The 18128-nt window shown below is 44.5% G+C and overlaps 1 protein-coding gene across 1 annotated transcript in view; it reads left to right on the forward strand.

The window, feature by feature from the left end:
* Positions 1–15614, forward strand: part of SAP30 (Sin3A associated protein 30) — a 118514-nt gene extending 102900 nt beyond the window's left edge. The window contains exon 4 of the mRNA XM_069244404.1: positions 15344–15614. Coding sequence (XP_069100505.1) covers positions 15344–15466 — 123 coding nt within the window. The 3' untranslated portion in view covers positions 15467–15614. The remainder of the gene's footprint in view (positions 1–15343) is intronic.
* The last annotated feature ends 2514 nt before the right edge of the window (positions 15615–18128 follow it).

An 18128-nucleotide genomic window follows, 5' to 3' on the forward strand; every position in this document is an offset into this window, starting at 1 on the left:
TCCATTCCTGGGCCTGCCATCTGGCTGGGCGGGGGCAGGGGGGAGTTGGAGGGGGGAGGATACAGGAAGATGGGGTAGGCCTGGCCGGCATTCCTTACTGTCCTGCTCTCTTTGTAACCCAGCTTGATTTACCCAGCCCCCTTTCTGGCCTGTTCTCTGCAGCTGCAGAGCTCCCCCCCACCAGATAACCTCTGCTCTATGCAGGCCACTTGTCACCTCATCAAAGCAGCTTGGCTCAGCCTGTTAAGGCTGACCAATCAGGAGAGGCTGCTTAAAGGCTGGATTTTGGCTCACATAAAATAATTAGTTATGATACATTCAACATTGGCAAGTTGTTGGATGTATCACTACCAATCTTTTAAGTAATTGAATTACATTTTTAGGTCCTTCCTATCAATATTTATACTTAAATAAAATTACAATGTTAGCCAATGCAGCTAAGTATCTACAATGGGCAAAAACAAAATGAACAGTTTGTCCCCCTCGCCAGGGCATATAAAACATATTTTATTTTATAATATGGCTGCTTATAGTTACATGGCACCCCACCCCTGGGGCACCTATGGGAGACCTTAGAGGTGACTTATAAAAATAATGTAGATTACCACTTTGAAAACTACCTTTAATTTCAAAGTCGAATTGTCATATAGACAGTTTGCAAAGCAGGGTTGCCTTAGAAAATGACAGCAGGCAACACAGCAATGCACATTCCGGTGCAGGAAATCTAATGGGCCTCTGAACCTCCCTGCCCTATTATATACTAAGGACTTATAGATAGTTTGAATCCCCCTTGCCTTATTATATACTAGGGACTTACAGGGATATGTCTTGACCAATTGTAAATATACCTAATTACCATATACCTTTTTTTTAATCAGAGCACTGGCACTGGGCCTGGTTAGCAGAGCCGCCAGTTATATTATAGTATCAGTCAAAAAATGGGGGTGGACAGGGCTAAAAGGATGACTATCTCACAGTCAACAGTCAGAAGAGCAAAAAAAAAACTAGACTATTCAAACCGAATCCACAATGCTAAGTGTGGCAATAAAGAATTCTATATAATACTCACCGGATTCCGTAAGCAAACATAGTAGTAATCCTATCAATGGTCCTAGGTAGAGTATACTAAGGTGCATTGCCATATTCACTGGTCTCCTCTACAGTTACTAATGTGGAACAACCCCAAGCTCGGTATATTTCCGTGGAGACCCCTGCACCTTAGATGTAATCTCAAGTACTGAGACCCAGGGTCTTTGAGAGTATATTTGCCCCCAGTTATCCTAATTAAATTCTGGACATTAGTAGTGCTACGCATGCTCGTTTACTCAAGGATTTTGCTTAGTTTTTGATCACCATTCCTAACATTATACAGAAGAAAAGGACCAATTACATATACAATACTTCCTTAGTAATCATTTGAGTCAAACAGATTGATCTAACGTTGATGGCCTGATTAAATTCCTGGCAAATTAGAATATTTGGTCCTAAGTAGAGTATACATTATGATTAGCCTTAATAAAAGCTAATCTTTATTCAGCAGCACCAGCCACAAAGATCAAATCATCCCACTCTTAAAAGTGATTTACTGAATCAAGATGTTAATTTAAACTTGCAAATATTGACAAAGCATCTGAACAAACTAAATATTTTGTTCTGGTCCCATGTTTAGTGTGGATTTCCTTTTCCAATGCATTTTCAAAATGCATAGGGATCTCAGCATTGTGGGCTTGTTATTTTGCCTTTTAGTAAGCTCATTAGTGAGTGAGCTATATCCAGTATAGGTCTCCAGATGTTTGAGTGAAAATTGTCAGCGCTGTTTCCACAGACGTCATATGTTGCATTTGCTTGCAAAAATTTGGTGCGCAATAGTACTTTTGTGTGTAGCTGTAGAAAACCATTACGCACAATGCTGGATTTGAAACCTGGCTATTTACTTCTCACAATGTAAGAACAGTGAAAAACTAGTTTAATTCCTCACTGCTCTAACCATGTCTTAAGTTAAAGCAGTGAAAAGTCAGGGTTCAAACCGATGAATGGCCGCTGATATGCTGCCTCTCCAAGGCTACTAAGTTCCTGAAACATTGAATGGCGAATGATGGGGTGTCTTCCCTCTGACCTCTGTAGATCAAAGTGGAAGAGAACGTGGTGTGCACTTTGGGCTCTCCTGGCTCCCGTGGGTCAGTGTATGCTTGTAGATGAGAGGAAATGTCAATCTGTGCTGATGGTCAAGGGCTTCTACAATATGCTTGGCCATGCCTATTAGTAAAGAGTGCAGCCTTTGAGGTCGGTGAGAGGGGAGGTGGAGGAGAAAAAGGGAGATGGCAGGTGTGTAGCTTATCCAGTGTGATTCAGAGGGTTTGAATTTCACATTTCCTGACTAAAAAAAGTGTTTGGCCACAGGGAGTAGAGGTGCGATGACCAATGTTCTAAATTGACTATTCCAGAGAGAAGCAGGTTCAGTACTGATTTGCATTATGTGGGCATCTGTCTACAGTGGCATAGTAGGCGGAAATCAATGTGTTGGAATGCTACCCTGAGCGATTGCCACTGGCTAGACCAGTGTTTCCCAAACTGTGGATCAGGAGTGGATTTGTGGTGCATCATGAAAATCCAAGCAATACATTTAGATGCCTATAAATTCAGTATTAATTCTGTCACATTTGCTGCCCTTCAGTGACAGAGGTCAGATATCAGGGTATGTCTTCTGACAAATTTCTGCTAATGTTTGTTAACATTATGATTGGTGTTTACAAACATCTCATGCTTTGCATTCTAAGAAAGAAGAGTAAAGTGAATTATGAGACAATCATGCTGGGGTACAGGCAGTGTGAAAGGAAAGGCTGTAGGATGTATTTTTGTGACACACACCAAAATATAAAAACCTATAAATGAACTGTACACATTCAACAGTTCAGAAAGTAAACAAGAAAAAATAAAGCAATTTTTTTTGTAATTCTGAAGTGTGATGGAAGCAAAGATTTTAATAGTTATCAAAAACAAATCAAGACACCTTTCCTTGGTGATGCGCAATTGATAAATATTCACTGAAACAGGATTTCCACAAATTATCACTTGTGTGTAATATAGTCTCATATAGTTTTATCAGCAAAACTGTATGTCTGCAAATTTAGTGGGCGTTTCAATGGGAGTGTGCTCTCTAAATGTCAGTGAGCTACCGCACAATGCTTTAGTGCTTTAGTTGCATTAAAAAGTTGCTTGCTTCATGTCTATTAAAGCTAGGTGGGTCACAAAACTTTGTCCTGCTAAATAGTGGGTTGTGGTTCAATCAATTAAATTTGTAGAGTGCAGCTGCATCACCTCTGAGGGTCTTGAGGTGTTGGGAGCATGAGCTGCCTGATCTTCTTTTGGTTGAACATGCAAGTCTTGAGGTCCCTCTTGAACTGCTGGAGCAATGGTGAGGCTCTGAGGTGCAGGGGAGGTTATTCCAGGTCTTAGCCGCCAGGTGGGAGAAGTAGTGGCCTCTGCTGTTTGCCTGGTGGATGAGACGTGTGGCTGCTAGGGATAGCGAATCAGAGCAGAGGTTCCTGGTAGATTGGTGGAAGTTCACTAGAGTACTGGGTTACGCTGGTCCTTTGTTGGCATGGGTGAGAAGCTTGAATGGCATCTCTTCACTACTGGTAGCCAGTGGAGTTTTCTGAGGTGAGGGGTGATGCGAGGCCATCTGGGGAGGTCGAGGGTGAGTCCGGCTGCGGTGTTCTGGATAATCTGGAGTTTCTTCATGAGTTGGGTGGGAGTTCCGACTTAGAGGGAGTTGCTGTAGTCTGCTGGTGATGTGAGCTTGTGTGACTGTTAGCTCTGTGTTGGGTGGGAGCCATCAAAAAATCTTCCTGAGCATTCGGAGGGTGAGGAAGCAAGCGGAGGAGACTGCGTTGACCTGTTTTTTCATATAGAGCTGGCTGTCGATGATGATGCAAAGGTTGCAGGCATGTTCTGTGGGTTTGGGGGTTGGGCCCATCTTCGGTTGCCACCATTCATTGTTCCAGAGAGTGTCCTTGCCTTTCCCGAAGATGAGTACTTTTGTCTTGTCGGTATTGAGTTTGGGACAGTAGTTTCCAGGCGGCAGCGTCTTTCATGCAACTTTGGAACTTGTTCTTGATTGTTGTGGGGTTGTTGGTCAGGGAGCGGATGAGTTGAGTGTTGCCCGCATTGGAGATGATGTTGAGTCTGTGGCTCTTTGCCAGGGGTGTCATGTATCCGTTGAAGAGTGTTAGGCTGAGGGATGAACCTTGTGGTATACTACAGGTGGTGTTCTTGGGGAGCGAGGAGTAGGGCAGGAGGATGACCTTCTGTGCTCTACAAGTGAGGTAGGATGCAATACACTTGAAGGTTGCTCCTTGGATACTAGTTGGTGGAGTCTGTTTAGCAGTGTGTGATGGGATACAGTGTTAAAGGTTGCTGAGAGATTGAGGTGGATGAGTGCTGCCGTTTTTCGTTATCCAGTAGCATTCTGATGTTTTCCGTGGCTGCGATTAGGGCTGTCTCTGTGCTGTGGTTTGCTCTGAAGCCTGATTTGGAGGAGTCCAGAAGATTGTGGTTCTCCACGTATCTGGTGAGCTATATGTGGATGGCTCTCTCGATAACCTTGGCTGGGAAATGGAGGAGGGTGTTAGGTTGGTAGTTCTTCTGGGTCTGCGGAAGATTTTTTCAGCAGTGGCTTCACATAGGTGTGCTTCCATTTCCGGGGAAAGTGGGCAGTGGTGATTTAGGAGTTTCCGAGGTGTGGGCAGAGGTCTGCTGGGGCTTAGGAGTGGATGGATCTCATGATGGACACTGTTTGCTTCTCAGACAGGATGTTCCATGAGATTAGCTGGTGTGGGTGTGCATCAGTTGGTGTGATGTTGTCATCTGGTGGTAGGTAGTTAGGAGTTGAGGACATTGGTCCAGTGTTGTTCTGATACCTTTGCCCAGCTGAGCTGTATCTGGCTGGTAGTAGAGGCGGGTTGCTCAGTGGTTCAGAGATGACAAAGTGGACACAGTGGTGGTCGGTCCAGGTGAGCTCTTCGGCGCAAGTGTATTTCACTCTGTTGCTGGCAGAGAAGATAGGGTTGCGTGTGAGTCCTGTGGAGTGGGAGAGGTCGGTGACCATTTGTTAGATCCCAAGGTTGGCCATACTTTCTTGGAGGTCAGCTGTGTTGGCATTTTCAGTGTTCTCCAGGTGGAAGTTCAGAACTCCTAGGAAGATGAAACAATTCTAGTCGATGACGAGAGGGACAATGAAGTGGGGGATGGAGTTGCAGAAGGGGGAGCAAGGTCCTGAGGTCTGTAGGTGAGGGTGCCTGTGATGGTGGTTTTCGTGTTCGTTCGGAGTTGGAAGTTGAGGTGTTCCATGAAGGGGGTGGAGTTGTCGGAAGTGGTGAAGCTTTTGAGGTTCTCCTTATACATTATGGTGAGGCTACCACCATGTCTGTTGGATCGGTCCCGGTGTGCAATCTTGTAACCGTAAGGGGTGGCTGTGGTGATGTCTGGAGCGGATGAAGGGTTCAGCCAGGTCTTGGTGAGGAAAACTGTTTCCGGGGCGTGGGTCGTGATGGTGTCCCAGATTTCTGTTGTATGTTTTCCGAGTGAGCATGCGTTGATCAGCAGGCAGTGGATCTTTCCTGAGGTGTTAATGACGGCCTTGTTTGTGTTTGGTGTGACGCAGTGTGGCAGGTGGATGTGGCATGGGTGGTTTCCTTGGTGATGCAGGTGAAATAGCATTTCTGGCGGAAAAAGGGCTCCTTCGGTGGTCTTGGGGGAGGCTTGGGTGCAGTTTTTGTTGTCCTGGCATCTGTGGTTATGGGCTCAAAGTTTATCAGAAGCGTAGCAGTGGTGGTATGTGGGGCTAGGGGTTCTGACACTGGGAGTGGTCCTGGTGCGTGTGCGACGTGCCCTCTGTATGCACCCCCCATGTGGTTGCTCCCTGCGGGATACATGGATGCAGTTGTTGTTCTGCCATCTGGGTTAAAGGGCTCGAAGTTTATCTGAGGTGTGGCAGTGGCGGTAGGTGGGAGTAGGGGTTCAGGAGCTGGGTGTGGTCCCTGGTTCTGGAGCCCTCTACGTGCACCCACCACGTGGTCGCACTGCGATCCCCATGGTGGAGGGGAGACAGGAAGACAGGAGCAGGGGGAGAGGTGGTTGACCCCCATAGGGGGAGGGATCTGCGCAGCAGAGAGAGAAGCAGGAGGAGGGAGATCGTAGATTACTGGCTGGGCAGGGGCAGCAGGCGGGGCTCGCCCGGGAGGAGGGCAGGCAGCCTGAGGGGCAGCAGCGTGGGTCAGGGAGGCCAGAGGAGTACTGTGGGGCAGCGGGCCGTGGGGTAGGGGGATGGAACTGGACAGTCGAAGGGGAAAAAAACTGAGCGTGGGGGGAGGCGAGGCTTCTTACCTGAATGCTGAGGAGAAAGAGGGGTGGCCCAGCCTCGCCTCTTCATGGCTCCGATGGGTGTGGATGGGACGACCCTTGACCCGGGCTTTGCCTGGGCACGTCCCATGATGCAGGAGTGAGCGAGCGTAGATGAGGCCAGGGGAGGTGTGAAAAACCAGCAGGAGCCAATTCCAGCACACCTGTCAGTGGCGGAGGCTGCTTGGAGTTGTGGTGCAGAAGAGGGTCCGTGTGGGGGATGGAGGGGGGGGGGGTGTCCCACGGGAGTGAGCAACTGTAGTTGAGGCCAGGAGAGGCAAGATACACCAGCAGGAACAAGTACAAGCACACCTCTCAGTGGGGGAGTGTCCTGAGGGATGTGGTGCAGGGGAGGGGCCTTGGGAATTCCTGCGATGTGGAAGTGTGCGTAGATGAGGGGGAGGGAGAAAAAAATGGCTGGAACCAGTCGCAGCTCACTTCTCAGTGGTGGAAGCTGCTGGGAGTTGTGGTACAAAGGAAGGTCTTTGAGGAGTCTCGCGATGAATGAGTAAGTGTAGATGAGGCCGGGGGAGGTGGGAAAAACCAGCAGGAACCAGTCCCAACACACCTTTTAGTGGCATAGGCTGCTGGGAGTTGTGGTGCAGAGGAGGGGCTTCGGGGAGTCTAAAAAGTTTGGGAAGCAGCGGGTTAGCAAGCATTCATCCCATCACCTTTTGGGCGTTTCATTGGCAGTAGCATGCCTGGAATGCTGAGATTGGCACATCTTTCTAAACTGTAATGTAATGTTGGTTAATTCCAAAAAGTAGTACATTTGCACACATTCGAGGAGTACTTCCATGGGTGGAGATGTATTACTTTTTCTGGTAAAAGAGTTTTTGTACAGCTAAGAATAGCAATAAAAAAAGTTAAGGAACATCATTTCTTCTTTTTTTTTTTCTGGGATCTAAAAGATAAAACATTTGTAAAATGAAAAAGAAAACAGGAATTACATCAAATGTCTCCTTTGTTGGAGTTATTTGATGTATTTTCATTTGACAAATGTTTTATTTTTTCGACCCAACAAAAAAAAGTTTTAATTTGTATCTGTCAACATGTTGGGGGTCCCAATTTGTTTAATGCTGAATATGAAGTAAGAAGAAATAATGTCCCTTAACTTTGTTATTGATATTCTTATTTGTACAAATATATTGTATTGTATTGGAATGTAAGAAATAGTAATGATGAATATTCCTATTGTTGTGTATCGCAATTTAAATCTGTGTGTATATTCGAATATTATTTAACTTGATTATTTGGTATTATACCAAAATGTTTGGATATTTAAATTCATACATGTGAACTTGATAGCATCCTGTGTTTTTCCTCCTTCATTGGATCAGTGCTCATATTCGGTTATTGTTGTTTTGAGTTGTTGTGGTAATAATTGTGGGTTTGGAGTTTATTGCCACATGGAATGGTTGGTTCTGATAAGGAGTTATTTTTAGAATGGATTATTGTAATAGCTTTAAGTTTCACTCTGGACTTGGCACTTGATTTTATTGTGGGGGTGTTGAGCGTTTTATTAGCTATGTCTGCTGTACTTTTGATTTTTCATGTTTATTGTGCGCTTGCTTGTGATGTTAAGTGACTGGTTTTGACACATGGCTTTTGCTATTGTGTGCGCTTGCTTTTTGTGTAAATTGGCGGCCCCACACGCGTTCGCTTTAGTTACAGCATGTGCTTCTTTCTGGAGACGAGCATAACAGTTCAGCACATGAGCGCTGAGGGGAAATAGTGAGTTTATAAATGCTGACTTTATTGCTGTCTGGTTTCCTTCATTTCAAGTTGTTACAAGCAAGTTGAGGACAACATTCCTGTTTGCGCCTGCAGTGTGGTTAAATCTTTCTCTGGTGGCGCAGTGCTGATCTACTTTTTGGTAAGTGGTTGCAAAAATGAATAGAATGTGTGTGGGATTAGTTTTTTGGCTCACGGCCATATTCATTTATTTATGTTTTATATTTGTTTTTAGGTTTTGCAAGATATTGAGTTGTCTGTATTTATGGAGTCTGTATTGAAGCTTTGTTCCTGATAAAAGTAGGTGGTGTTTGTCCTTTTATGTTAGGTTTTGCACTTGACGTGGCCTGTGGGAATGTTCTGGTATTTGTGACACTTTTGGTGTTATGGGTTAAGTACATGTGGATATTTATTTATTTTTTGTTGGTGTTTATAGGATTTATTCTGTGATGATTCATACATTGGACTCAATGTGAGTATTTGCCCTTGGTTCCGTTAATGAATTGAAAGTATTATTTTTTTAAAGGTGCTTTATCATGGTTCTACTTGTTCTGTAGATTTTCAGATGTGTTCCATTAGTAACTTGTCCTGGTGATGATCCTGTAAACAACAAGGGGTCGAAATACCGTCAACGCTTTTTGAAGACGATTGGCTATTACTATTTTTGTATTGTTTGTATTGACCTTGTGTGGTTTTCGCTGGTTAACTTTTAGATCCAATGCTTTTAGGTTTGATCACTGTTGATTATGTTGATTTGTATGTTGGTGTGTTTTTGTGGAGCCATATTTAATGGTTTCAAAGTGTTTTTTGTGTTATTACATTTGCTTTTCTCATTATTTTGTTGTTGGCACCTTTCTTTACTATTTTATTGTTTTTGATTTATTGAGTCTCCTTGAACTATTGTGGTTAATAATATATGCATAATAGGGCAAGCTGAGCCAGAGCAGAGCCAAAGGTCTGGCTTGGCTCTAAGAGTCTATGAATGAGCCCAGCCATAAAAACGTTTGACACCTACATGGTGCAGCAATCATTATGTACAATATTATCCAGTCTCTTCAAAATTCAGAAAAGTGTATTTTTTTTAAGAAGTCAAAGCGTTTCACCTCAGTATATCAGATTTCACTGCATTGACATTTATTAAAAGATAGTTTTTAAACACGAACTTCGTCATATAAACCCTAAACGTGGCCTATTTTCTTATGATAGATTCTTAAAGATGGAGAAACATTATAGTCTATTAAATCAAACATCAGGTGCTTGTACAGCACACATCCTAAACCCAAGTATTGAAAAGTGCTCATATGTGATAACGAAAAAGGAGGCTCTGTGAAATTAAATGTTTACCTAGGATCACACAATTTGGACGAGCAGGGCAGCTGGAATTGATTCCAGGTTATCTGATTTCACCTTTTGAAATTCAGCCACCAGATGCATGGCTGTTTCTTTCTGTCTCGCTTCTGTTTTACATCAGAAGTCGTTGCTTTGGTTTTTATCCGTGGCCACTAAGAAGAAATACTAACACAGACATAGCAAACCAGATGCAGGGCCCTAGACCCAGCTCATACGCCAAATATTTATTTGAGGGGTGTCATGCCCTAAAAAACACCCTGAAGCTACGCCCTTGGGAGATGACGAGGGTGTCAGGTATGTTGTTATATATTTTTGTGGCGATATAGGAACCCTCTTAGTAGAGGAGATGGGGAAAATTGGTTATACACCATGTATTTTTTCTTTCTGTTCAAATCTATTAATGGAAGGAGGTGGAGGCTTAGCCTTTGGGCAAGTTGAAGACGTCTACTATGTTTTACATTTATGGCATGGGGTAGTTCAGGAGATTGAGAATGGAAGTGAAGAAGGGGAGGCCGAAAAGAAGCAGAGGGTGGCAGGGCCTCGTTTTTTTCTTATGCATATTCGGGCTGCCTTCCAAGACCCTTTTCCTCTAGGAAAGCAAACTCATGGGATAAGCTTACCATAGATAATTAAGGGGTAAGTAACTCGCGAAAAGCCCACACAGTGTAAAATAGTAAATGTGATATGAATAGGTAATTTGGTGTTTTCCATCTTCGTGTTTCAAGTGACATCTGAGTCCAGTGGAGCATCACTCTTTGATGTCGTTTGGAAGTCCCTGTTTGACAATAACCATTATTGCCACTTAACCATTCGCTATTTGTGTGTTCTTTGCATAACTTCTGTACACCATGGGTGCCTGAATGGGCATTACTCACACTTCATAACTAGCATTGACGAAGCCAATAAATCTGGCCTCGGCAAATGGGTTTTTAGTTTGTCCACGCAAGCACGCCATCGAAGTCTGGGACCTGCTCGACTCCACCTCCCCGGACGTGGCCTTTCTAACCGAAACTTGGTGGAACGACTCCTCAGCACCCGACATCGCCATAGCCATCCCGAATGGATACAAAGTCGCTCGCCAAGACCGCACCAACAGAACCGGAGGAGGCATAGCCATCGTCCACAAAGCCACCCTCGAAGTCAAAACCACCCTGGACGGCTCCTTCAGCGCCCCCGAACTCCTTCACTTCCAAGTCCGCACCTACACCAACACCACGCTCAGAGGAACACTCATCTATGGACCCCCAGGACCCAGGGCACCTTTCAGCAACGCCATCGCCCACCTGGCCAGCACCCACGCACTCGCCTCCACGGACTACATCCTCCTTGGGGACCTGAACTTTCACCTCGAAAACAACAATGACACCAACTCAACCACCCTGACTGAAAACCTCGCCAACCTCGGCTTCACACAGCTAGTCAACACACCCACCCACACAGCCGGTCACACCCTTGACCCCATCTTCTCCACAAGCAAGCATGTCACCTTCAACCATACCACCTAACTCTACCTGACCGACCACCACTGCATCCACTTCCTCTTCAAGAAACAGACAGAACACCACCTCACCGAACAACCACCACGCCGACGATGGGGCAAAGTCACCGAACTTCAACTAACCAACGCCCTAGCCCAGAAACCGCCCGAAAACCCCACCGACCCTGACATCGCTGCACACAACCTCAAGCTATGGATCAACGACTGCGCCAACCGCCTTGCTCCACTCAGAAAACCCTTCAACAAACACATCAACAAAAAAGCCACCTGGTTCACCGACGACCTCCAAGCCTCCAAACGCCACTGCCGAAAACTCAAGCAAATATGGCTACTCAAACGCACTCCAGACAACCACACGGCACTCAAGGATGCCACACGCAAACACCACCAACTCACCAGGCTAGCAAAAAGATCCTCCTTCAAAACCCGCCTAGAAAACAATGTCCACGACTGCAAAGAACTTTTCAGCATCGTAAAAGAACTCTCCAACCCAAACGCCACCGTCAACGACATCACCCCCTCCCAAGAACTATGCGACGCCCTAGCAACCGCCTTCCACCAAAAAATCACAGACATCCACGACAGCTTCAACTCCCCTCACACTCCGGACGCTCCTACCCCACCCACCACGAACTCCACCCGCTACAGCCGACTGACCTCCTGGACCAGCATCAGCGATGACGAAACCTGCAAGACCATGAACTCCATCCACTCCGGATCACCATCAGACCCCTGCCCACATCACATCTTCAACAAAGCAGACACAGCCATCGCACCACACCTACAGAAAGCCATCAACATCTCCTTCGAAACTGCAAGATTCCCGGAAAGCTGGAAACACGCCGGAATCAACGCCCTTCTCAAGAAACCAAAGGCGGACCCCAAGGACCTGAAAAACTTCCAGCCTATCTCTCTGCTCCCTTTCCGGGCAAAGGTCATCGAGAAAATCGTCAACACTCAGCTCACTCGGTACCTCGAAGACAACAACATCCTCAACCCCTCCCAGTCCGGCTTCAGACGCAACCATAGCACCGAAACCACCCTCCTCGCCGCCACAGACGACATCAGAAGCCACCACAACAATGGAGAAACATCAGCCCTCACCCTCCTAGACCTTTCAGCTGCCTTTGACACCCTCTGTCACCACACCCTAAAATCCCGCCTCCATGCAGCAGGAATCCAGGACCAGGCCCTCGAATGGACCGCATCCTTCCTCGCCGGCAGAACCCAAAGAGTCCGCCTTCCCCTGTACCAATCCAAAGCCTTCAACATCATCTGCGGCGTACCCCAGGGCTCATCCCTCAGCACGACGCTGTTCAACATCTACATGGCCCCCCTCGCACAAGTGGCCCGTCACCACAACCTCAACATCATCTCCTACGCCGACGACACCCAACTCATCCTCTCCCTCTCAAGGACCCGCACACCCCCAAAACCACCTCCACGAGGGACTAAAAGCCATCGCCGACTGGAGAGACAGCCGGCTAAAACTGAACTTGAACAAAACAGAGGTCCTCATCCTTGGGCGCACCCCCTCCGCCTGGGACAACTCATGGTGGCTGACCACACTGGGTCCCCCACCGACAGTGCACGAAACCTCGGCTTCACCCTCGACTCCTCACTCTCCATGTCAAAGCAGGTCAGCGCCATCTCCTCCACCTGCTACAACACCCTCCGCATGTTTGGCAGAGTTTACAAATGGATCCCAACAGAAACAAGAAAAACAGTAACCCAGGCCCTCGTCAGCAGCAGACTCGACTACGGCAACGCCCTCTACACTGGTATCTCGTCCAAACTCCTACAACGCCTCCAACGCATCCAAAACGCCTCTGCCCGACTCATCCTCAACATCCCTCGCCACTGCCACATCTTCCCCCACCTAAGAGACCTTCACTGGCTCCCTGTCACCAAGAGGATCACCTTCAAGCTCCTCACCCACGCACACAAGGCACTCCACAACACCGGACAAACATACCTGAACAACAGACTCAGCTTCTACACCCCCACCCAGCATCTCCGCTCCGTAAACCTCGCCCTCGCCTAAATCCCATGCATCCGGCGCAAATCTTCCGGTGGCAGATCATTCTCGTACCTCGCCGCCAAGACCTGGAACACCCTCCCTTCGGATCTACGACAGACCCAGGACCTTCTTTCCTTCAGAAAACTCCTCAAGACTTGGCTCTTCGAGCAGTAGCAGCATCCCCCCCCAGCACCTTCAAACCCTCACGTATACAGGGAGTGCAGAATTATTAGGCAAATTAGTATTTTGACCACATCATCCTCTTTATGCATGTTGTCTTACTCCAAGCTGTATAGGCTCGAAAGCCTACTACCAATTAAGCATATTAGGTGATGTGCATCTCTGTAATGAGAAGGGGTGTGGTCTAATGACATCAACACCCTATATCAGGTGTGCATAATTATTAGGCAACTTCCTTTCCTTTGGCAAAATGGGTCAAAAGAAGGACTTGACAGGCTCCGAAAAGTCAAAAATAGTGAGATATCTTGCAGAGGGATGCAGCACTCTTAAAATTGCAAAGCTTCTGAAGCGTGATCATCGAACAATCAAGCGTTTCATTCAAAATAGTCAACAGGGTCGCAAGAAGCGTTTGGAAAAACCAAGGCGCAAAATAACTGCCCATGAACTGAGAAAAGTCAAGCGTGCAGCTGCCACGATGCCACTTGCCACCAGTTTGGCCATATTTCAGAGCTGCAACATCACTGGAGTGCCCAAAAGCACAAGGTGTGCAATACTCAGAGACATGGCCAAGGTAAGAAAGGCTGAAAGACGACCACCACTGAACAAGACACACAAGCTGAAACGTCAAGACTGGGCCAATAAATATCTCAAGACTGATTTTTCTAAGGTTTTATGGACTGATGAAATGAGAGTGAGTCTTGATGGGCCAGATGGATGGGCCCGTGGCTGGATTGGTAAAGGGCAGAGAGCTCCAGTCCGACTCAGACGCCAGCAAGGTGGAGGTGGAGTACTGGTTTGGGCTGGTATCATCAAAGATGAGCTTGTGGGGCCTTTTCGGGTTGAGGATGGAGTCAAGCTCAACTCCCAATCCTACTGCCAGTTCCTGGAAGACACCTTCTTCAAGCAGTGGTACAGGAAGAAGTCTGCATCCTTCAAGAAAAACATGATTTTCATGCAGGACAATGCTCCATCACACGCGTCCAAGTACTCCACAGCGTGGCTGGCAAGAAAGGGTATAAAAGAAGGAAATCTAATGACATGGCCTCCTTGTTCACCTGATCTGAACCCCATTGAGAACCTGTGGTCCATCATCAAATGTGAGATTTACAAGGAGGGAAAACAGTACACCTCTCTGAACAGTGTCTGGGAGGCTGTGGTTGCTGCTGCACGCAATGTTGATGGTGAACAGATCAAAACACTGACAGAATCCATGGATGGCAGGCTTTTGAGTGTCCTTGCAAAGAAAGGTGGCTATATTGGTCACTGATTTGTTTTTGTTTTGTTTTTGAATGTCAGAAATGTATATTTGTGAATGTTGAGATGTTATATTGGTTTCACTGGTAATAATAAATAATTGAAATGGGTATATATTTTTTTTTTGTTAAGTTGCCTAATAATTATGCACAGTAATAGTCACCTGCACACACAGATATCCCCCTAACATAGCTAAAACTAAAAACAAACTAAAAACTACTTCCAAAAATATTCAGCTTTGATATTAATTAGTTTTTTGGGTTCATTGAGAACATGGTTGTTGTTCAATAATAAAATTAATCGTCAAAAATACAACTTGCCTAATAATTCTGCACTCCCTGTATGTAGCACGCTTTACAAATTGATTGATTGATTGATAACATTCACAATATGCAAAAAAAAATGTACAAAATATAAAAATGAAGGAGAGCCATAGCCTCTTGTGGCTAGGGAAAATTGTGTTATTAACAGTGCAAGACAGCAAATGGATTAAGTGACCTGAGATTTCGCCTAAGCTGTAAGCTTTGGTATGTAGAACCAACATGTGTATGAAACTTGAACAGACCACTGGATGAAGAGGGTTGATTAAACCCCCTCTATATATGTATAATGTATGTATTGTTATTTGTTATGGGGCACATTAGACTAGTCTGGCACACAACTAAAGATTTCTGTAGGCCAGGCCTGAAAAAGAGTGAGTAAACAACCATTACTCATGTTCGCCATGCTCTGACTTTGTGGTTTTCCAGCTTTAGATGACTTTGACAATTGTTTTGTTTGTGGTTTGTCAGTGAAGTGTTGTCCTTTTAATAATTCGATATTTCCATAAATACCGTGTAAGAAACACAACCATTTAGTGAGTCGTTAATTGCACAGCTGATATATTTCGTTTATATCCTTGTTTTTAGATAATTGGATGCCATTTTAGGTCGATTCCAGTGAATGAGAAGGACACCTTGACATATTTCATCTGCTCCATGAAGAATGAAAAGCATAAACCAGATCAGAAGTCTGACGGCTGTATTCACTGAGTTCGTGTTTGGAAGAGAGTATAGGGATGCTTAAAAACTTTTCCTGTTTCATATAAACGTCAGTATTTCGCTTTTGTAGGGCTTGTTGTCTGCTTTACTACGTAAGCTCCAGAACACAAAAATAAACCACACGCAGTCTTCAAAAGGCTTCAGTGGGACACAGTATGTTTTTTTTTTTTTTAATCCAATGATCGATGTGACCTGATAGCTGTCATTTCGTGTTTGGTTGACGGTTGATAGTTTGAAATGAAAATGTATCTTTCTGGGTTGTTTAGCGGCCTAATTGATCATACTTCCCAGAGTCTTATGATTTATTGTTATTTAATTTTTAAACTAGAATTTGACATTTTAATGTTTGAAAAATACTGATATGGGAATGTTTTGCTTGTTGGCTCATTTATTATTCACATTTGGAGCTATAAATATTTGCTGTTTGTTTTAAATGTGCAATAAAGTATAGCCTATTATTATTGCACTTAATATCAACACTCGAACGAGAGGAGTGTGCGAGTAAATACGATTTCCAACGCGGAAAGCACTGCCATCTACTGGACATTATACGAATGTTTGCCAAAACTCAATAGCAGTGAGCTCTTCCCAATTTATTGTTTTTTTTTTTTCTTATGGCGATGCCGTGTCCTGTTTTGTACCACGAAAGCTAATCACAAGTTTTTTAAGTCTGGCATTTGAGACAGCTTTTGTTTAGACAGACTGTCTGCCAGATGTATGTCCATTTCATTTTGCGAGTCGCAATTAGAGGCTCGCAAAATGGAGGGCCATATGTACGAACACTTTTTCCCATAGACACAGAATGGGTAAAAACGTTTGCTACATCTGGCCCGAAATGTACAAATGTGTTGCAAACACATTTAGCTATTTCCAATGGGGTTGCAAAAGCCTACTTATTAATATTCATGTGGTAGGTCACAATTTGCGACACCATTGGTAATGGCAGCACTCACAGGGATCGTGGCTGGCTGGGGACCGCAGGTTACCATGTCTGTGACTGCTTTTAATAAAGCATTTTTTTTTAAAATGCTGCCTGTTTTCCTTAAAGGAAAACGGGCTGCATTTCCAACAAAAAATTGAAAGTTTACTTTTCATTTTTTCAAAGCAGGCAGTGGTCAGAGGGACCCGTACATGCTCTGAAAAAATATTTACTCTTCAATTCACAAAGGGGACCCCTTCCCGTTTGCGAATGGGTTGCCACCACTTGAAGTTAGTGGTAGTTGCAAATATTTTGCGACTGCATTCACAATCGCAAAACATTCCTACATGCGAGTGCGATTTGGTATTAGGAAGGGACGCCCTAATCACACCCCTTCCTAATACCGAATCGCAAAAACAAAATGCAATTCGGTAAACAAGCAACCAGAAAAATGCTTTGTACATCTGGCCCTGTATTTAAAAAAATAAAATCATACATAGTATACATGCATAGATGGGCTTTTGGTCAGCAGGCTTCAGCCATTGCTTTGTTTAAATTGTCTCTCACATTTCGCTTCTTCCCTCTACAGCATACAGCTTATGGGGTCAGCCCCCTTTACCCGCTGGCTCACTTCTCTCTGAGTGACTGCAAAATGCCTGTGCACATTGTTCACATTCATCTCAATATAGTTCCTTTCTCTTCAGTGCTAAATCTAGGTCCAGGGGTGTAAATAGCGGCTATTTATTTTACCTGTAGTTTTTCGGTGCCTCGTTAGGTGGTGATTTATTTTTGTCTTCTTTTTAAAGTTCTAAAGTGTTTAGCTGACCTAAAATTGAAGTTGCCTATGGATTTGGCGCTCGTCTAGCTGGTTATTTATTCTTGTCTCCTTCAAAAATAATATTACTGAATACATGGCACAACTGAAAGGCTTTTATATTTAAAAAAAATTCACTAGGAAAACAACCACCCTAGCAAATAGTTGTAAATATTTGAATGCAAGCATACTTAGGTGGCCCTAGGCTTTTTTCTTTTTCTGGCACAAAAGTGAATGACAAATAAACAAAAAGAAATTAACCATTGCACCAGCTTGCCAAGGCCATAAATATTGACTTTGTCAGTGGTTGTGTGCTATGATCTGCATATACAGGGAGTGCAGAATTATTAGGCAAGTTGTATTTTTGAGGATTAATTTTATTATTGAACAACAACCATGTTCTCAATGAACCCAAAAAACTCATTAATATCAAAGCTGAATATTTTTGGAAGTAGGTTTTAGTTTGTTTTTTGTTTTAGCTATGTTAGGGGGATATCTGTGTGTGCAGGTGACTATTACTGTGCATAATTATTAGGCAACTTAACAAAAAACAAATATATACCCATTTCAATTATTTATTATTACCAGTGAAACCAATATAACATCTCAACATTCACAAATATACATTTCTGACATTCAAAAACAAAACAAAAACAAATCAGTGACCAATATAGCCACCTTTCTTTGCAAGGACACTCAAAAGCCTGCCATCCATGGATTCTGTCAGTGTTTTGATCTGTTCACCATCAACATTGCGTGCAGCAGCAACCACAGCCTCCCAGACACTGTTCAGAGAGGTGTACTGTTTTCCCTCCTTGTAAATCTCACATTTGATGATGGACCACAGGTTCTCAATGGGGTTCAGATCAGGTGAACAAGGAGGCCATGTCATTAGATTTCCTTCTTTTATACCCTTTCTT

This window comes from Pleurodeles waltl, chromosome 1_2 (assembly GCF_031143425.1).
Source record: "Pleurodeles waltl isolate 20211129_DDA chromosome 1_2, aPleWal1.hap1.20221129, whole genome shotgun sequence".
Lineage (NCBI taxonomy): Eukaryota > Metazoa > Chordata > Amphibia > Caudata > Salamandridae > Pleurodeles > Pleurodeles waltl.